Below are 22,071 nucleotides of genomic sequence, written 5' to 3'. Positions count from 1 at the left end.
TTTACCCAATTAAGATTTGACATTGCTTACTGACTGACCAGGGAGATATGCAGATCTGACTTGTGACCTCCTATTCTTCCAGTGAGACGCATTAGTGGAACGTCAATGTCACAACCCACCTCACACGATCGTACATGCACAATTTGCAAGCCAGAAAGAGCATGACAACATAGCACAGCTGCTGCCCCTCCATTGATTAAGACTATTGCTTCTTTTAAACCTCTTCATGACCTATAGGTACATCGTAGGTCGTGCCTTTTTATTTGATGCTGGCTCCTTTGGTGAGCCTGCATCTTTTTTGGCACATGACAGCTGATTTGCACAATGTGTAGTTTTCAATACAGGAAAGCTTGTATCTGCTTGGAATATACACATGGAGGAAAGGAGAGAGAAATAAGACTCGTCTGATCTAGTACACTTTAAAGGTGAAAGAGACAAAGTGATTATAAGAGCTTTCATGCAACAGCAGAAGAGACAGATTTATCCCCAAACACCATAAGAGCCTACACTCACAGAAGAGGAAAAGGAATAAAGAGGGAGAGGGAGAGAGAGAAAGAGAGAGAGAAATAAAGAGAGAGAGAAGACCCTGCTGACAGTAACAGCCTACACTTTAGAGGAGAGAGAGATTAACACAATGACTCTGGAGATGGAGAATGACTTGGCCATACAAACTTTGTTTAGGTGGAAACTGCTGTTGTGTGATGGCCAAGGTACTGACCGCCACTGAAAAAATGTGTGATAATCCTCTAAATGTCATAGCTGCAAGGTATTATAGGGATGCCTGCAGAGCACAGCAAAATTATATCAATCCACTCTGATGCTTCAACAGTGTGGCAAATGGTGTCGGGCAAGTTTTATTTTTTTTTTTTGCAAACCGCAAATCAGAAGTCAAAAGTATCAAATTTACATGAAACCACAAATTTTAGGAAATTCAGCACAAACTCGCCCCTTCTTGGATTGAACTGCTCATCTCTAAAACTGCGTGGTTTCTTAAAAAAACCATCCTGTTTATTATATGGATGTATAAACTGGCTGTAATATTGCACTAGCAACACAGTCATAGTAATTGAATATAGAAAATTGTGTCCGGGGTGCTGCAAGGGAGTTTAGAAAAAGAATATTACCAAAGGTTGTATTGATTTCTAATAACAAAATAAGCATTGCATACTTATTGAAGTTTTCAATGTGAAGCAAAAAAAGGAGAAATATGCAGCACTCACCAATATAGCTGAAAAACTGTGCGTCTTTATTTCACATGAATTCCATCAATAGATATGTGGACATGCAGGACGTTAGAGGAGTGCTAGGAGAGGGAGGTGCCGGACAACAGCCGGTTTGCGATTACTCGCTTCTACGTGTCCGTTTTTTAATGCAAGCACCTCCGTTTTGACTGAAATATATACCGCAATACTTCAGATAAATAGCTCTGTGTTAATGTGGTGATTTGTGTGCTCTAGTATGCCGTTCATCTGTTTGCTCTTTGCTGGGATACTTATTGAAGTCCCTGCTGCTCATGGATAATTTTTATCTTAAGAGCAGCAGAATTCACATTATGTCAATAACATGCCTCTACCTTGGCATTACCTCTGAGGCCAGTGATTATCCGCATGGTCATGTGTTGCAGATGGGAAATCAGCACTGCAACCCAAAAATATATAGGCCACTGCCAGAGATGTCTGACAATGGTTCTCTCATAGAGAACAGAGGAGCACTTGGCAAATTGATTGCTCATGTGTACGAGAGAGTCAGATGAGATAGTTTCCAGCCTAACGATCTGCTGAACCATTGTTAGGCTGACAGCTGTATTCATACCTGTTGTTATAAGTTTATGCTAAAGTTCCATGGAGCCCGATGACGTGGGTCAGAAATGAACACAGACACGATATATTACAGTTCAAGATGTATATATTGCAGAGATATGAACTTCAGATGAGATGCAAACTGTGACTCTACAGATAAGCAGGCAAATAAGCCAGTCTCAAAGTAGTACAGACCAGTCCAGCAATGCAGGGTCCGGGGCCCAGAGCCCAGGCCGGCTCCTAAAGGAAAGCAGACCATAGCGGAGATGGGTGCAGAGCTGGTGTAGAACAAATTAGTCCTTTCGTGGTACATAGATCCAAAGCAGGCGGGCTATCCCGAAGATTAGAAGAAGCAAGCAGGTTGCAGGTGCTTCCAGCTTTGCAGCAAGTAAGGTACAACATACACAAGCAAGGTGCAATGTGCAGAGTTCCTTTATATACACAGCAGACAGGAAACCAGAAGTATCAGACAGGAAGCAAGATGGCCCCTGTGAAGCCAGCAACTCCATTTTGGTTAAGGACAGAATCCAACCGAACTAAGGGCAAAAGCAGACAAAACAGGTACACAGTCCTTCCATTACTCTCCTCTTTAAAGATGGTCTCTGGATGATCTTACATCTGGGTTATTGGGGTATCTGCTGTGGAACTGTCTGATCAGATGAGGAGCGTGAATATTCTCCAGAGGTTCCCAGGAATTCTCTTCAGATGAGTATCCTTGCCATTTTGCAAGATACTGGAGTCGTCCCCTATGAATCCGGGAATCGATGATCTTCTCCACGATGAATTCCTCCTGTCCGTCAATGAGAATTGTATCAGGAGGAGCAGATGTGCGCCCAGAGAAAGGATTTAGCACTACCGGTTTAAGCAGAGAAATGTGAGAAACAGGATGTATTTTTAAAGAGCTAGGCAACTTGAGGCAGCAGTAGAGTTGAGCGAAACGAGTCGAAAAAATTCAAAAGTCGCCGACTTTTGGCAAAGTCAGGTTTCATGAAACGAAACCCGACCCTAGCATGAGGTCGGCTACGAGGTCGGCGACTTACGCGCCAAAGTCGCGTTTCAAAAGTTTGTTTTGCGCTCTTTTTCAGCCAATCAGGATCCACGGACACTGTGGGCAACGTGATGACATAGGCACGGGTCACCACCATCTTTCAGAAGGGCATGCAAGTGATTGGCTTGCTTTGGTGGGCGTCACAGGGGGTATAAAAGGGCGTGCACGCCGACCGCCATCTTACTTCTGCCGATCTTAGTATAGGGAGAGGTTGCTGCTGATTCTGTAGGGAGAGCGTTAGGCAGGGAAGAAGACAAAGAAACTGCTTCTGCTGCTAGCGATTTGGCCTGCACAACACACCAGTCACTGTGTGTGCACTGCAAGGGGAGGCTATATAGTGGTGTATCAGTGGTGTTGGTTGTTGGGCTGCCTTCTAAGGCTTCCTGACATTCCTGCATTGCTGTTTACCCACTGCTCCGCAAACTGCTTTTTTAAAAGCAATCACAATTTTTTTTTTTGTCCTGCTGAGAAGACAAAAAAACTGCTTCTGCTGCTAGCAATTTGGCCAGCACAACACACCAGTCACTGTGTGTGCAGTGCAAGGGGAGGCTATATAGTGGTGTATCAGTGGTGTTGGTTGTTGGGCTGCCTTCTAAGGCTTCCTGACATTCCTGCATTGCTGTTTACCCACTGCTCCGCAAACTGCTTTTTTAAAAGCAATCCAATCTCCCTTATCCTCTAGTCACTTTTGTCACAGCTGTGCCATCGAGCCTGTCAAATAGCGCTCAGATATTCATTGGGCCTCACACAATCCAAAAGTGTCCAGTGTCCAAAAGTGTGTGCAGAGATTCAAAATCTCCCTTATCCTCTAGTCACTTTGGTCACAGCTGTGCCATCGAGCCTGTCACCTAGCGCTCAGATATCAGTGGGCCTCACACAATCCAAAAGTGTCCATCCAGTGTCCAAAAGTGTGTGCAGAGACTCAAAATCTCCCTTATCCTCTAGTCACTTTGGTCACAGCTGTGCCATTGAGCCTGTCACATAGCGCTCAGATATCAGTGGGCCTCACACAATCCAAAAGTGTCCATCCAGTGTCCAAAAGTTTGTGCAGAGATTCAAAATCTCCCTTATCCTCTAGTCACTTTGGTCACAGCTGTGCCATCGAGCCTGTCACATAGCGCTCAGATATCAGTGGGCCTCACACAATCCAAAAGTGTCCATCCAGTGTCCAAAAGTGTGTGCAGAGATTCAAAATCTCCCTTATCCTCTAGTCACTTTGGTCACAGCTGTGTCATCGAGCCTGTCACATAGCGCTCAGATATCAGTGGGCCTCACACAATCCAAAAGTGTCCATCCAGTGTCTAAAAGTGTGTGCAGAGATTCAAAATCTCCCTTATCCTCTAGTCGCTTTGGTCACAGCTGTGCCATCGAGCCTGTCACATAGCGCTCAGATATCAGTGGGCCTCACACAATCCAAAAGTGTCCATCCAGTGTCCAAAAGTGTGTGCAGAGATTCAAAATCTCCCTTATCCTCTAGTCACTTTGGTCACAGCTGTGCCATCGAGCCTGTCACATAGCGCTCAGATATTCATTGGACCTCACACAATCCAAAAGTGTCCAGTGTCCAAAAGTGTGTGCAGAGATTCAAAATCTCCCTTATCCTCTAGTCACTTTGGTCACAGCTGTGCCATCGAGCCTGTCACATAGCGCTCAGATATCAGTGGGCCTCACACAATCCAAAAGTGTCCATCCAGTGTCCAAAAGTGTGTGCAGAGATTCAAAGTCTCCCTTATCCTCTAGTCACTTTGGTCACAGCTGTGCCATCGAGCCTGTCACATAGCGCTCAGATATCAGTGGGCCTCACACAATCCAAAAGTGTCCATCCAGTGTCCAAAAGTGTGTGCAGAGATTCAAAATCTCCCTTATCCTCTAGTCACTTTGGTCACAGCTGTGCCATCGAGCCTGTCACATAGCGCTCAGATATCAGTGGGCCTCACACAATCCAAAAGTGTCCATCCAGTGTCCAAAAGTGTGTGCAGAGATTCAAAATCTCCCTTATCCTCTAGTCACTTTGGTCACAGCTGTGCCATCGAGCCTGTCACATAGCGCTCAGATATCAGTGGGCCTCACACAATCCAAAAGTGTCCAGTGTCCAAAAGTGTGTGCAGAGATTCAAAATCTCCCTTATCCTCTAGTCACTTTGGTCACAGCTGTGCCATCGAGCCTGTCACATAGCGCTCAGATATCAGTGGGCCTCACACAATCCAAAAATGTCCATCCAGTGTCCAAAAGTGTGTGCAGAGATTCAAAATCTCCCTTATCCTCTAGTCACTTTGGTCACAGCTGTGCCATCGAGCCTGTCACATAGCGCTCAGATATCAGTGGGCCTCACACAATCAAAAAGTGTCCAGTGTCCATAAGTGTCTGCAGATATTCAAAATCTCCCCTGTCCTATAGACACCTTGTACCTTGTTTTACATTACTATATAGTTTGTTGGATTTCGTCTACATTTCTACCAAAAATGAGGAAGGCTGGTGGAAGAGGTCGTGGAATTGGGCGGGGGTTGGCAGCTGGTAATGATGGTGTTGGTGGTGGATCTGATGGTAGTGGCAAGAGCAAAATAGGACCGAATGCAGGAGGTGCTGACCCTGCATCATCGTCTGGCTACATAAGGCCTCGAACGCTTAGTTTTCTGGGAGTTGGCAAACCGCTTTTAAAGCCAGAGCATCAGGAAAAAGTTTTGTCTTACATTGCTGACAGCCTCCAGCTCTATCGCCTCCTCTTCTTCAGTTGTAAAAAGTAAAAGCACTGAGTCGTCATTGGAGGCTCATGTTCATGAACCACACCTTTCCTTGTGTCCTTCACCCCAACCAAGATTGAAGGATGACGCAGGCCATACTACTGATTACTCCATGGAGCTGTTTTCACATACCATGCCTGGATTATCAAGTGAAATGGTGAATTACCCAGGCCAAGATGAATCTGACATGGAGTGCACTGATGCACAGCCGCTGATGGATGATTCTGCTGGTACATTCACTCAGAGCACTACATTGTACTCGCAGTGTACAGAGCCAGATTCTGACCCCGATGAGACTCAGGTGCCCCTTCCCGCACACTATACCACCATACACGGTGACACAGAGGAAGGTGCACATGACATAGAAGAGGAGGTGATGGATGACCCAGTTGTTGACCCAGATTGGCATCCATTGGGGGAAGAGGGTGCTGCTTCCAATAGCTCAGATGAGGAGCATCCACAGCAGACATCGACATCGCAACAGCTGTTATCTGGCAGGCCCGGAGCACTCCAAAGACAGGTTCCAAACATCAAAAGAGTTGCTGGACAGCTTGTCCAGAGGGTCAAAAGATCACAGCGTGCTAGGCCGCAAAATGTCTGCCAAAGTAGGAAGAGTGCAGTGTGGCACTTTTTTGAACAAAATCCTCATGATCAGGCCAAGGTTATCTGTAAGAAGTGCGCAAAGACCTTTAGCCGAGGGAAAAATCTGAAAAATTTGAATACCAGTTGCATGCTTAGACATTTAACCAGCATGCACTTGCAAGCGTGGACATAACACCAAACCTCAAGTGCCACATGTGCAACTGATCACAACGAAGGTAGTCAGCAACACTACATTGTTTCCCCCACTGTAAACCCACCGGTTAGCACAGCAGCAAATGTTGAGGTGTTGTTGCAAGACCACAGCAGTCAGGGAATCCCACTGTTATATCAATGAAAGACTGATTCTAGGCCATCAGAAAGAACAACAACTCCATCACCATCATCAACCCTCTCTCAGCCCGCCCTGTCCACCGCTACTTCCACCATATGCAGCTCTCAAGTCCAGCTCACCCTCCCAGACACTATGAGTAGGTCAAGAAAGTACTCAGTCTCTCATCCGCGTACACTGGGTTTGAACGCCCACATTGCCAAACTAATCTCGTTTGAGATGATGCCCTTTCGGTTGGTGGAAAGCACAGCTTTCCGCGAACTCATGGCCTATGCAGTACCACGCTATGACCTACCCAGTCGCCACTTCTTCTCTCGCAAAGCCATCCCAGCCCTCCACCATCATGTGAAAGACCGCATTGTCCATGCACTCAAGCAGTCAGTGAGCGGAAAGGTGCACCTCACAACTGATGCATGGTCCAGTCAGCATGGCCAGGGCCGTTACATGTCCATCACTGCGCACTGGGTTAATGTGGTGGATGCAGGGTCCACAGGGGACAGCGGTGGTGGGACAGTGCTGCCTAGCCCACGGTATAGGAAACAGTTGGCTGTAGGCGTTCGACCCTCCTCCTCCTCCTCCTCCTCCAGAAGCGAAAGCTCGTCCACAGAGCGCAGTCGTACGAGCACTCCATCTGCAGCTGCCACTGTTGCACACGATGTGTCCCCCTATCGAGCAGCTAGTGGAAAGGGTCAGCAGGCTGTGTTGCAGATGATGTGTTTGGGCGACAGACACACCGCCGAGGTGCTGGCCGAGTACTTGAAGCGACAAACTGAGTCATGGCTGGGCAGTGTACATCTTGAGGCAGGCAAGGTAGTTAGTGATAACGGCCGTAATTTTGTGGCAGCCATAGCCCTTTCAAAACTCAGCCACATACCTTGCTTGGCTCACACCTTGAACCTGGTGGTGCAGTGCTTCCTCAAAAATTATCCGGAGTTAACAGCCCTGCTCTAGAAGGTGCGAAGACTGTGCGCGCACATCCGCCGGTCGCCTGTACACTCCGTTCGTATGCAGAAGCTGCAGCGATTGCTCCACCTTCCCAACCACCGCCTCATTATCGACATTGCAACAAGGTGGAACTCCACCCTGCACATGGTGGAGCGGCTGTGCGAGCAGAGGCAGGCCATAATGCATTTGTGGGAGGATACACGGCCAGGCACTTTGAGAGCAGACATGGAGTTGACAGGTGTGCAGTGGTCGAAGCTGAAAGACCTTTGTAAAGTCCTTCAGTGTTTTGAGGAATGCACACGGCTGGTAAGCACAGACGACGCCATCCTAAGCATGAGCATCCCACTTATGCGTCTGCTCATGCAAACTTTGACGCACCTTAAGGAGCAGGCGTCTGCAGCCAATGTTGATGAGGAGGAAGAGGAGGAGGGAATCCTTGATGACATTCAGCCATTGTCTGCTCAGGGACCTCTCCTGGACGAGGTGGAGGAAGAAGAGGAGGAGGAGGAGGAGGATGATGGGGATGATTACTTAGGGGAGGAGGATGCATCTCGTGGGGCAAGTGAAAATGTTGGCGTGGCAAGGTCTGGTACAGGGTTTGTGCGTGACTGGAGGGATGTGGATTTGCCAGAAAGTACTCCTCCACCCAGCACTCGCAGTGCATCATTGACACCGGGAACATTGGCCCACATGTCAGATTATGCCTTGCGGATCCTAAAAAGGGACCCCCGCATTGCCAAAATGATGAACGATGACGACTACTGGTTGGCCAGCATCCTGGATCCACGCTATAAAGGCAAATTACAAAACATCATGCCACAGGAGAACCTTGACCTAATATTGGCTAATAAACAAGCAACTCTGGTAAATCGGTTGCTTGAGGCATTCCCAGCACACAGCAGCGGTGATGGTTCTCACACGAGCCGTACGGGCCGGGGGCAGCTTGGCAGAGGTGTTCGTGGTGCACACAGCAGAAGTGGCGTTGGAGACAGGGGTTTCATGACAATGTTGTGGACTGATTTTTCAAATACCGCTCACACAACTGGTAATACTGCATCGATGGAAAGTGACAGGAGACAGCAGTTGTCAACTATGGTTACAAACTACTTTTCCTCCCATATCGATGTTCTCCCACACAGGTCATTCCCCTTTGACTATTGGGCCGCTAAACTGGACACCTGGCCTGAATTGGCCCAATATGCCTTACAGGAGCTCGCTTGCCCAGCTGCAAGTGTGCTATCGGAGTCTTCAGTGCAGCTGGATCAATCCTGACAGAAAAAAGGACCCGTCTGTCAACCCAAAATGTGGATGATCTAACCTTCATTAAAATGAACCACGCATGGGTTTCCAAGGATTTTGTCCCACCTTCCCCTGATGACACATAGGGTGACAGAAAAATGGCTTGCTTTGGTCCACCTCTTCCTGGTACTTCACCTATTTCGCCTTTTGCATCAGCTGAATGTCCAACATCAACATATGCCACTTTCTAAAACTCCCTAACTGTGCTGCCTCCCCCCCATGGCCGGGGTCACCACCTAGCGCACGACACCGTGCGAGTGCCGTTGCCCTGGACAGGTGGGTAGGCCGACTCTTGGGCGCGGGCACTGGCACAGGGTCCATCATAGTGCAATCAAGTGTCTCTGACGGTGGTGGTGGACACCCGCCATCAGACACACTGCTGTACTATGAGGGGCCCAGTGCCAGTACCGACGCCCACGAGTGGGCCCCCCTTGCTTGGGCAGGGCCCCAGCATTTGCAATCTTTACCTCTCCCTGATCCTCCGCTGTGTAATCTGGGCCGTCAAATCCATACTGTGCCTGACACCGTCTGAGCCTGCCTCCTGATGTATAGACATATATTTTGAATGTGTACGCTATCCATACATGTTATCCGGGGATACGGTACCCTTTCTAACCTTTGTGCAATCACGTGCAATCCATATTGGGCCTAACACCGTCTGAGCCTGCCTCCTGAGACATATATTTTGAATGTGTACGCTATCCATACATGTTATCCGGGGATACGGTACCCTTTCTAACCTTTGTGCAATCACGTGCAATCCATACTGGGCCTAACACCGTCTGAGCCTGCCTCCTGATACATATATTTTGAATGTGTACGCTATCCATACATGTTATCCGGGGAAACGGTACCCTTTCTAACCTTTGTGCAATCACGTGCAATCCATACTGGGCCTAACACCGTCTGAGCCTGCCTCCTGAGACATATATTTTGAATGTGTACGCTATCCATACATGTTATCCGGGGATACGGTACCCTTTCTAACCTTTGTGCAATCACGTGCAATCCATACTGGGCCTAACACCGTCTGAGCCTGCCTCCTGATGTATAGACATATATTTTGAATGTGTACGCTATCCATCCATGTTATCTGGGGATACGGTACCCTTTCTAACCTTTGTGCAATCACGTGCAATCCATACTGGGCCTAACACCGTCTGAGCCTGCCTCCTGAGACATATATTTTGAATGTGTATGCTATCCATACATGTTATCCGGGGATACGGTACCCTTTCTAACCTTTGTGCAATCACGTGGAATCCATACTGGGCCTATCACCGTCTGAGCCTTCCTCCTGATGTATAGACATATATTTTGAATGTGTACGCTATCCATACATGTTATCTGGGGATACGGTACCCTTTCTAACCTTTGTGCAATCACGTGCAATCCATACTGGGCCTAACACCGTCTGAGCCTGCCTCCTGAGACATATATTTTGAATGTGTACGCTATCCATACATGTTATCCGGGGATACGGTACCCTTTCTAACCTTTGTGCAATCACGTGCAATTCATACTGGGCCTAACACCGTCTGAGCCTGCCTCCTGAGACATATATTTTGAATGTGTACGCTATCCATACATGTTATCCGGGGATACGGTACCCTTTCTAACCTTTGTGCAATCACGTGCAATCCATACTGGGCCTAACACCGCCTGAGCCTGCCTCCTGATGTATAGACATATATTTTGAATGTGTACGCTATCCATACATGTTATCTGGGGATGCGGTACCCTTTCTAACCTTTGTGCAATCACGTGCAATCCATACTGGGCCTAACACCGTCTGAGCCTGACTCCTGAGACATATATTTTGAATGTGTACGCTATCCATACATGTTATCCGGGGATACGGTACCCTTTCTAACCTTTGTGCAATCACGTGCAATCCATACTGGGCCTAACACCGTCTGAGCCTGCCTCCTGAGACATATATTTTGAATGTGTACGCTATCCATACATGTTATCTGGGGATACGGTACCCTTTCTAACCTTTGTGCAATCACGTGCAATCCATACTGGGCCTAACACCATCTGAGAATGATAGATGGGGCCCACCATACACTGGAACATTCCAAAGGTGGACATCAGACACTGGAGCAGCATTTACAGGGCCCATTATACACTAGAGCATTAGAAATGGGGCCCATTATGTTTGGAGCATTATTTGGGCCCATAAGACAGTAGAGCTTCATCCATGGGGACCAACATATACTGTAGCATTATGTGGAGCTCATCATATACTGTTTCAAACATTATATGGGACCAATGATTCTGTATGGAGAAATAGATGGGCCTCGTCAAGAGATGTAAAAAGTGAGGTATTTTTCATTGTACTATACCGCTATTTCTCTGCCGTATCGGAGCATGATGAGTTGTGGTATGTGTTAAAGGGGCGCTCTTTCGCCCAGGGCACATGAAAACCTGGAGCCAGCCCTCCCCCCCCACAGTCTGTAGCCAAATAACCCCCATTTTTCAGTGAGTAACTTGTATTATGAAGTTAATTAAGGTTGACAAGCTTAAGTAAGAAGAATTGATGCTTTTGGCATTCAAATGGGCACTGTTGGTGTGTTTCCTGTCCTCCTCTCACTGCAGACTTTTATTCCCCATTGACTTACATTGGGTTTCGTGTTTCGGGACGACCCCGACTTTTCCCTAATCGGCCGATCTTGCTCGACCCGACTTTGTGTCTGTCGCCCAAACACATCATCTGCAACACAGCCTGCTGACGCTTTCCACTAGCTGCTCGATAGGGGGACACCTCGTGTGCAACAGTGGCAGCTGCAGATGGAGTGCTCGTACGACTGCGCTCTGTGGACGAGCTTTCGCTTCTGGAGGAGGAGGAGGAGGGTTGAACGCCTACAGCCAACTGTTTCCTATACCGTGGGCTAGGCAGCACTGTCCCACCACCGCTGTCCCCTGTGGACCCTGCATCCACCACATTAACCCAGTGCGCAGTGATGGACACGTAACAGCCCTGGCCATGCCGACTGGACCATGCATCAGTTGTGAGGTGCACCTTTCCACTCACTGACTGCTTGAGTGCATGGACAATGCGGTCTTTTACATGATGGTGGAGGGCTGGGATGGCTTTGCGAGAGAAGAAGTGGCGACTGGGTAGGTCATAGCGTGGTACTGCATAGGCCATGAGCCATGCGCTTTCCACCAACCGATAGGGCATCATCTCAAATGAGATTAGTTTGGCAATGTGGGCGTTCAAACCCAGTGTACGCGGATGAGAGACTGAGTACTTTCTTGACCTACTCATAGTGTCTGGGAGGGTGAGCTGGACTTGAGAGCTGCATATGGTGGAAGTAGCGGTGGACAGGGCGGACTGAGAGAGGGTTGATGATGGTGATGGAGTTGGTGTTCTTTCTGATGGCCTAGATTCAGTATTTCATTGATATAACAGTGGGATTCCCTGACTGCTGTGGCCTTGCAACGACACCTCAACATTTGCAGCTGTGCTAACCGGTGGGCTTACAGTAGCGTTGCTGACTACCTTCTTTGTGATCAGTTGCATATGTGGCACTTGAGGTTTGGTGTTGTGTCCACGCTTGCAAGTGCATGGTGGCTAAATGTCTAAGCATGCAACTGGTATTCAAATTTTTCAGATTTTTCCCTCGGCTAAAGGTCTTTGCGCACTTCTTACAGATAACCTTGGCCTGATCATGAGGATTTTGTTCAAAAAAGTGCCACACTGCACTCTTCCTACATTGGCAGACATTTTGCGGCCTAGCACGCTGTGATCTTTTGACCCTCTGGACAAGCTGTCCAGCAACTCTTTTGATTTTTGGAAACTGTCTTTGGAGTGCTCCGGGCCTGCCAGATTACAGCTGTTGCGATGTCGATGTCTGCTGTGGATGCTCCTCATCTGAGCTATTGGAAGCAGCACCCTCTTCCCCCAATGGATGCCAATCTGGGTCAACAACTGGGTCATCCATCACCTCCTCTTCAATGTCATGTGCACCTTCCTCTGTGTCACCGTGTATGGTGGTATAGTGTGCGGGAAGGGGCACCTGAGTCTCATCAGGGTCAGAATCTGGCTCTGTACACTGCGAGGACAATGTAGTGCTCTGAGTGAATGTACCAGCAGAATCATCCATCAGCGGCTGTGCATCAGTGCACTCCATGTCAGATTCATCTTGGCCAGGGTAATTCACCATTTCACTTGATAATCCAGGCATGGTATGTGAAAACAGCTCCATGGAGTAATCAGTAATATGGCCTGCGTCATCCTTCAATCTTGGTTGGGGTGAAGGACACAAGGAAAGGTGTGGTTCATGAACATGAGCCTCCAATGACGACTCAGTGCTTTTACTTTTTACAACTGAAGAAGAGGAGGCGATAGAGCTGGAGGCTGAGTCAGCAATGTAAGACAAATCTTTTTCGTGATGCTCTGGCTTTAAAAGCAGTTTGCCAACTCCTAGAAAACTAAGCCTTCGAAGCCTTATGGAGCCACACGATGATGCAGGCTCAACACCTCCTGCATTCGGTCCTATTTTGCTCTTGCCACTACCATCAGATCCACCACCAACACCATCATTAGCATCTGCCAACCCCCGCCCAATTCCACGGCCTCTTCCACCAGCCTTCCTCATTTTTTGTAGAAATGTAGACAAAATCCAACAAACTATATAATAATGTAAAACAAGGTACAAGGTGTCTATAGGACAGGGGAGATTTTGAATTTCTGCACACACTTGTGGACACTGGACACTTATGGATTGTGTGAGGCCCACTGAATATCACAGCGCTATGTCACAGGCTCGATGGCACAGGTGTGAAAAAAGTGACTACAGGATCACAGAGATTTTGAATTTCTGCACACACTAGTGGACACTGGACACTTTTGGATTGTGTGATGCCCACTGAATATCAGAGAGCTATGTCACAGGCTCGATGGCACAGGTGTGAAAAAAGTGACTACAGAATCACAGAGATTTTGAATTTCTGCACACACTAGTGGACACTGGACACTTTTGGATTGTGTGAGGCCCACTGAATATCAGAGCGCTATGTCACAGGCTCGATGGCACAGGTGTGAAAAAAGTGACTACAGGATCACAGAGATTTTGAACTTCTGCACACACTAGTGGACACTGGACACTTTTGGATTGTGTGAGGCCCACTGAATATCAGAGCGCTATGTCACAGGCTCGATGGCACAGGTGTGAAAAAAGTGACTACAGGATAAGGGAGATTTTGAATTTCTGCACACACTAGTGGACACTGGACACTTTTGGATTGTGTGAGGCCCACTGAATATCAGAGCGCTATGTCACAGGATCGTTGGCACAGGTGTGAAAATTGACTACAGGATAAGGGAGATTTTGAATTTCTGCACACACTAGTGGACACTGGACACTTTTGGATTGTGTGAGGCCCACTGAATATCAGAGCGCTATGTCACAGGCTCGATGGCACAGGTGTGAAAAAAGTGACTACAGGATAAGGGAGATTTTGAATTTCTGCACACACTATTGGACACTGGACACTTTTGGATTGTGTGAGGCCCACTGAATATCAGAGCGCTATGTCACAGGCTCGATGGCACAGGTGTGAAAAAAGTGACTACAGGATCACAGAGATTTTGAATTTCTGCACACACTAGTGGACACTGGACACTTTTGGATTGTGTGAGGCCCACTGAATATCAGAGCGCTATGTCACAGACTCGATGGCACAGGTGTGAAAAAAGTGACTACAGGATAAGGGAGATTTTGAATTTCTGCACACACTATTGGACACTGGACACTTTTGGATTGTGTGAGGCCCACTGAATATCAGAGCGCTATGTCACAGGCTCGATGGCACAGGTGTGAAAATTGACTACAGGATAAGGGAGATTTTGAATTTCTGCACACACTAGTAGACACTGGACACTTTTGGATTGTGTGAGGCCCACTGAATATCAGAGCGCTATGTCACAGGCTCGATGGCACAGGTGTGAAAAAAGTGACTACAGGATAAGGGAGATTTTGAATTTCTGCACACACTAGTGGACACTGGACACTTTTGGATTGTGTGAGGCCCACTGAATATCAGAGCGCTATGTCACAGGCACGATGGCACAGGTGTGAAAAAAGTGACTACAGGAAAAGGGAGATTTGAATTTTTGCACACACTAGTGGACACTGGACACTTTTGGATTGTGTGAGGCCCACTGAATATCAGAGCGCTATGTCACAGGCTCGATGGCACAGGTGTGAAAAAAGTGACTACAGGATAAGGGAGATTTTGAATTTCTGCACACACTAGTGGACACTGGACACTTTTGGATTGTGTGAGGCCCACTGAATATCAGAGCGCTATGTCACAGGCTCGATGGCACAGTTGTGAAAAAAGTGACTACAGGATAAGGGAGATTTTGAATTTCTGCACACACTAGTGGACACTGGACACTTTTGGATTGTGTGAGGCCCACTGAATATCAGAGCGCTATGTCACAGGCTCGATGGCACAGGTGTTAAAAAAGTGACTACAGGATAAGGGAGATTTTGAATTTCTGCACACATTATTGGACACTGGACACTTTTGGATTGTGTGAGGCCCACTGAATATCAGAGCGCTATGTCACAGGCTCGATGGCACAGATGTGAAAAAAGTGACTACAGGATAAGGGAGATTTTGAATTTCTGCACACATTAGTGGACACTGGACACTTTTGGATTGTGTGAGGCCCACTGAATATCAGAGCGCTATGTCACAGGCTCGATGGCACAGGTGTGAAAAAAGTGACTACAGGATAAGGGAGATTTTGAATTTCTACACACACTATTGGACACTGGACACTTTTGGATTGTGTGAGGCCCACTGAATATCAGAGCGCTATGTCACAGGCTCGATGGCACAGGTGTGAAAATTGACTACAGGATAAGGGAGATTTTGAATTTCTGCACACACTAGTGGACACTGGACACTTTTGGATTGTGTGAGGCCCACTGAATATCAGAGCGCTATGTCACAGGCTCGATGGCACAGGTGTGAAAAAAGTGACTACAGGAAAAGGGAGATTTGAATTTTTGCACACACTAGTGGACACTGGACACTTTTGGATTGTGTGAGGCCCACTGAATATCAGAGCGCTATGTCACAGGCTCGATGGCACAGGTGTGAAAAAAGTGACTACAGGATAAGGGAGATTTTGAATTTCTGCACACACTAGTGGACACTGGACACTTTTGGATTGTGTGAGGCCCACTGAATATCAGAGCGCTATGTCACAGGCTCGATGGCACAGTTGTGAAAAAAGTGACTACAGGATAAGGGAGATTTTGAATTTCTGCACACACTATTGGACACTGGACACTTTTGGATTGTGTGAGGCCCACTGAATATCAGAGCGCTATGTCACAGGCTCGATGGCACAGGTGTGAAAAAAGTGACTACAGGATAAGGGAGATTTTGAATTTCTGCACACACTATTGGACACTGGACACTTTTGGATTGTGTGAGGCCCACTGAATATCAGAGCGCTATGTCACAGGCTCGATGGCACAGATGTGAAAAAAGTGACTACAGGATAAGGGAGATTTTGAATTTCTGCACACATTAGTGGACACTGGACACTTTTGGATTGTGTGAGGCCCACTGAATATCAGAGCGCTATGTCACAGGCTCGATGGCACAGGTGTGAAAAAAGTGACTACAGGATAAGGGAGATTTTGAATTTCTGCACACACTAGTGGACACTGGACACTTTTGGATTGTGTGAGGCCCACTGAATATCAGAGCGCTATGTCACAGGCTCGATGGCACAGGTGTGAAAAAAGTGACTACAGGATCACAGAGATTTTGAATTTCTGCACACACTTGTGGACACTGGACACTTTTGGATTGTGTGAGGCCCACTGAATATCAGAGCGCTATGTCACAGGCTCGATGGCACAGGTGTGAAAAAAGTGACTATAGAATCACAGAGATTTTGAATTTCTGCACACACTAGTGGACACTGGACACTTTTGGATTGTGTGAGGCCCACTGAATATCAGAGCGCTATGTCACAGGCTCGATGGCACAGGTGTGAAAAAAGTGACTACAGGATCACAGAGATTTTGAATTTCTGCACACACTAGTGGACACTGGACACTTTTGGATTGTGTGAGGCCCACTGAATATCAGAGCGCTATGTCACAGGCTCGATGGCACAGGTGTGAAAAAAGTGACTACAGGATAAGGGAGATTTTGAATTTCTGCACACACTAGTGGACACTGGACACTTTTGGATTGTGTGAGGCCCACTGAATATCAGAGCGCTATGTCACAGGCTCGATGGCACAGGTGTGAAAATTGACTACAGGATAAGGGAGATTTTGAATTTCTGCACACACTAGTGGACACTGGACATTTTTGGATTGTGTGAGGCCCACTGAATATCAGAGCGCTATGTCACAGGCTTGATGGCACAGGTGTGAAAAAAGTGACTACAGGATAAGGGAGATTTTGAATTTCTGCACACACTAGTGGACACTGGACACTTTTGGATTGTGTGAGGCCCACTGAATATCAGAGCGCTATGTCACAGGCACGATGGCACAGGTGTGAAAAAAGTGACTACAGGATCACAGAGATTTTGAATTTCTGCACACACTAGTGGACACTGGACACTTTTGGATTGTGTGAGGCCCACTGAATATCAGAGCGCTATGTCACAGGCTCGATGGCACAGGTGTGAAAAAAGTGACTACAGGATAAGGGAGATTTTGAATTTCTGCACACACTAGTGGACACTGGACACTTTTGGATTGTGTGAGGCCCACTGAATATCAGAGCGCTATGTCACAGGCTCGATGGCACAGGTGTGAAAATTGACTACAGGATAAGGGAGATTTTGAATTTCTGCACACACTAGTGGACACTGGACACTTTTGGATTGTGTGAGGCCCACTGAATGTCAGAGCGCTATGTCACAGGCTCGATGACACAGGTGTGAAAAAAGTGACTACAGGATAAGGGAGATTTTGAATTTCTGCACACACTATTGGACACTGGACACTTTTGGATTGTGTGAGGCCCACTGAATATCAGAGCGCTATGTCACAGGCTCGATGGCACAGATGTGAAAAAAGTGACTACAGGATAAGGGAGATTTTGAATTTCTGCACACACTAGTGGACACTGGACACTTTTGGATTGTGTGAGGCCCACTGAATATCAGAGCGCTATGTCACAGGCTCGATGGCACAGGTGTGAAAAAAGTGACTACAGGATAAGGGAGATTTTGAATTTCTGCACACACTAGTGGACACTGGACACTTTTGGATTGTGTGAGGCCCACTGAATATCAGAGCGCTATGTCACAGGCTCGATGGCACAGGTGTGAAAAAAGTGACTACAGGATAAGGGAGATTTTGAATTTCTGCACACACTAGTGGACACTGGACACTTTTGGATTGTGTGAGGCCCACTGAATATCAGAGCGCTATGTCACAGGCTCGATGGCACAGGTGTGAAAAAAGTGACTACAGGATCACAGAGATTTTGAATTTCTGCACACACTTGTGGACAATGGACACTTTTGGATTGTGTGAGGCCCACTGAATATCACAGCGCTATGTCACAGGCTCGATGGCACAGGTGTGAAAAAAGTGACTACAGGATAAGGGAGATTTTGAATTTCTAAACACACTAGTGGATACTGGACACTTTTGGATTGTGTGAGGCCCACTGAATATTAGAGCGCTATGTCACAGGCAGAAATTGGCTAGTGTATCACAAACTACAAGGTGTATGTAGAATTGGGCAGAATAGGAATCTCCCTAGAGTGTAGGTCTGTAAGAACGGAACAAGTCCTCCTCTTATCCTTCCACAGTGACACACAGATAGCTTCACTGTGGCCGTGATAACAGCCGTTACACGGTACTGAGAGGAGCGTGCACGTACACGGCTGTTCGATGTACGTAAAATTGTCAAGCTCCGTGTTTTTTAAGTATACGGACTTACACACGCTGTCTCTCTATAGTTTTGAATGTGATCAAACAGCAAATATATTTAACTGTTTGAAAGCTAGACAAAACTAGTAGGTGCAGGTCTGTAAGAACGGAACATGTCCTCGACTTATTCTCACAGAGTGACACACAGATAGCTTCACTGTGGCTGTGATAACAGCCGTTACACGGTACTGTGTGAGGAGTGTACACCGCTGTATGGTGTGAAAAAATGCACGCTCAGTACCTCAGCAGGACAAAAAAAAAATTGTGATTGCTTTTAAAAAAGCAGTTTGCAGAACAGTGGGTAAACAGCAATGCAGCTGTCAGGAAGCCTAACAACCAACACCGCTCATCCACCACAATATAGCCTCCCCTTGCACTGCACACACAGTGACTGGTGTGTTGTACAGGCAAAATCGCTAGCAGTAGAAGCAGTTTTTTTTTCTTCTTCCCTGTCTAACGCTCTCCCTACAGAATCAGCAGCAGCAACCTCTCTCTTTGCTAAGATCGGCAGAAGTAAGATTGCGGTCGGCGTGCACGCCCTTTTATAACCCCTGTGACGCCCGCCAAAGCAGGCCAATCACTTGCATGCCCTTCTGAAAGATGGTGGTGACCCCTGCCTATGTCATCACGTTGCCCACAGTGTCCGTGGATCCTGATTGGCTGAAAAAGAGCGCAAAACAAACTTTTGAAATGCGACTTTGGCGCGTAAGTCGCCGACCTCGTGGCCGAACTTATCCTAGGGTCGGGTTTCGTTTCATGAAACCCGACTTTGAAATTTTTCGACCCATTTCGCTCAACTCTAATAGTGGGGTTTTGCCATTGCAACCATGGTAACCCTAGAATTATAGGAAAGTGAGGGGAGGAAATTAGCAAGAATGACAGTTTTTCAAAATGACCTGCCCCCATACGAATCTTCAGAGGTGTAGTTTGAGAGTCTACCGGCCCGGATACCAACGGGGACCCATCTATAGCCTCCATTAACACTGGTGCATGTCCCTTCTGTGAATGTATACTGTTTTTTAGCAAATGTGATGTCCATGCAATTGCCGCTAGCCCCAGAATCAATCATGGCTGTGCTAGTAATCCAACAGCATTGTACCCAGATCTCAATGGGAATAGTACAAAGTGTTCCCTTTCTGACCTCGCCTGAGATCGCCATAGCAGAACTTATAGAAAAAACTTCCCCACCCACAGGTGACGATGCTTCTGAGCTAGAATCAGGGAAGTCTGGCGTTTCGTCTGCCATCACTTTCCTACAAGTATTTAACTGAGAACTAACAGAAGATACATCTGAAAAGTCACATTCGATTACCGCAGCTGCGGACTTGCAATTTTTTTCAGGACAGACCGAGATGTAGTGACCCGATTTTCCGCAGTAGAAGCATAAATTTTGTCTGAAGCGATGTTCCTTGCGTGCGTCGACGGCACTCCTGCGAACCGCATCAATCTGCATAGGTTCAGACTCTGCCGGAGAAGATGACTTGTTTTGGATTTCCCCGGAGGAAGATGGGAGGAATATGGGGTTATTACGATTGGCCTCCGCCCACTTCTCTTGCCAGCATTCCGTGAGATGAATATCTATCTCCAGATACAATGATTTATAAAGTCAATCAGGTTAGTAGGTGATTCACCCCGAGCCAGTTAATCTTTAATAGTAGCAGACAAACCCCTCCTGAACATTGCACCATATAGTGTCGTCCAGCACCCACCTCCGAAATTCCATAGTATATTCCACCACAGGATGCTTTCCTTGGCGAAGTGTTAATAATGCAGTTTCTGCCATGACATTTCGGTTAGGATCATCGAACATGTGACACATAACAGCAATAAAGTCATTCAGAGAATTCAAACATGCATCATTGGTTTCAATTAGAGGATTTGTCCAGGCTAAGGCCTTGTTTGTCAGCAACATTATCATGGTTAATAATAATAATAATAATACATTTTATTTTTATAGCGCCGACATATTCCGCAGCACTTTACATTTCAGAGGGGATTTGTACAGACAATAGACATTACAGCATAACAATAATCACATACAGTAGATTATAACAAATAACAAGAGGAGTGAGGGCCCTGCTCGCAAGCTTACAGTCTATGAGGAAAGAGGTAGACACGAAAGGTGGGTGGTAACAGTTGCTCTGATTGTATGGACCAGCCATAATGTTAAGTGTGTAACAGTACAGACACAGAGGGCTAATGGATGCATAAAGCATGTGGGAACATGATGCTGGGAACCTGGTTATGGTAAAACTTTTGGCTCTGCCACACAGGGATAGGTTAGGTTAATGTGTTGAAGCGATAGGCCAGTCTGAATAAATGCGTTTTCATGACACGCTTAAAATTGTGGGGATTGGGGACTAATCGTATTGACCTGGGAAGTGCATTCCAAAGAATTGGCGCGGCACGTGTAAAGTCTTGGAGACGGGAGTGGGAGGTTCTGACTATTGAGGATACTAACCTCAGGTCATCAGCAGAACGGAGGGCGCGGGTAGGGTGGTATACTGAAACAAGGGAGGAGATGTAGGGTGGTGCTGAGCCATGGAGTGCTTTGTGGGTGAGGGTAATAAGTTTATACTGAATTCTGGAGTGGATGGGTAGCCAGTGTAATGACTGGCACAAGGTAGAGGCATCGGTGTAACGATTGGTGAGGAATATGATCCTGGCTGCAGCATTCAAGACAGATTGGAGAGGGGAGAGTTTGGTAAGAGGTTAACACCTTGTCCCATTCAGTTGTGAACTGAGCCGTACGTGCAGAAAAATACAGCTGACATTGATTCAGAAACACACAAAATTTATCTCTTTCTCCACCAAACCTGAGTGGTGGGAGTTTGGGAAAAACCGGACCTGAAGTTGGAGCTGGGGATGGAACCATGGCTGCGGCTGTAGTCTCCACATTTGAGAGGCGAGAGGTTATAGCCTGGATAGAATTATCAGCCACATTTGCATTATAATTAGTTTGAGCCTCTAATGCCCCAGTTTAGTCTTAATTGCTTGCAGCTCCACGTGCAGTCCTGCGACAAATGAGCACAGCTTTTTCACCCATGTCTCCATCGTATCTGACCCAGTGAGCTCCATTTTGGGGGCTTGTGTATTCTGTTATAAGTTTATGCTAAAGTTCTATGGAGCCCGATGATGTGGGTCAGGAATTAAGACAGACACGGTATATCACAGTTCAAGATGTATATATTGCAGAGATATGAACTTCAGATGAGATGCAAACTGTGACTCTACAGATAAGCAGGCAAATAAGACAGTCTCAAAGTAGTATAGACCTGTTCAGCAATGCAGGGTCCAGGGCCCAGAACCCAGGCCGGCTCCTAAAGGAAAGCAGACCGTAGCGGAGGTGGGTGCAGAGCGGGTGTAG

General features: G+C 47.0%; 1 protein-coding gene across 1 annotated transcript in view; it reads left to right on the top strand.

Moving 5' to 3' along the window:
- LOC141098447 (uncharacterized) overlaps positions 1-19,975 on the top strand; it is a 59,857-nt gene extending 39,882 nt beyond the window's left edge. The window contains exon 5 of the mRNA XM_073586267.1: positions 19,728-19,975. Within this exon, the coding sequence (XP_073442368.1) occupies positions 19,728-19,975 (248 nt within the window). The remainder of the gene's footprint in view (positions 1-19,727) is intronic.
- Positions 19,976-22,071: the final 2,096 nt, after the last annotated feature.

Source organism: Dendrobates tinctorius, unplaced genomic scaffold, assembly GCF_039654945.1.
Source record: "Dendrobates tinctorius isolate UK_male_01 unplaced genomic scaffold, ASM3965494v1 ptg000091l, whole genome shotgun sequence".
Lineage (NCBI taxonomy): Eukaryota > Metazoa > Chordata > Amphibia > Anura > Dendrobatidae > Dendrobates > Dendrobates tinctorius.
Note: the sequence above shows the minus strand (reverse complement) of the source record. Positions and strands in the feature narration are given on the sequence as shown.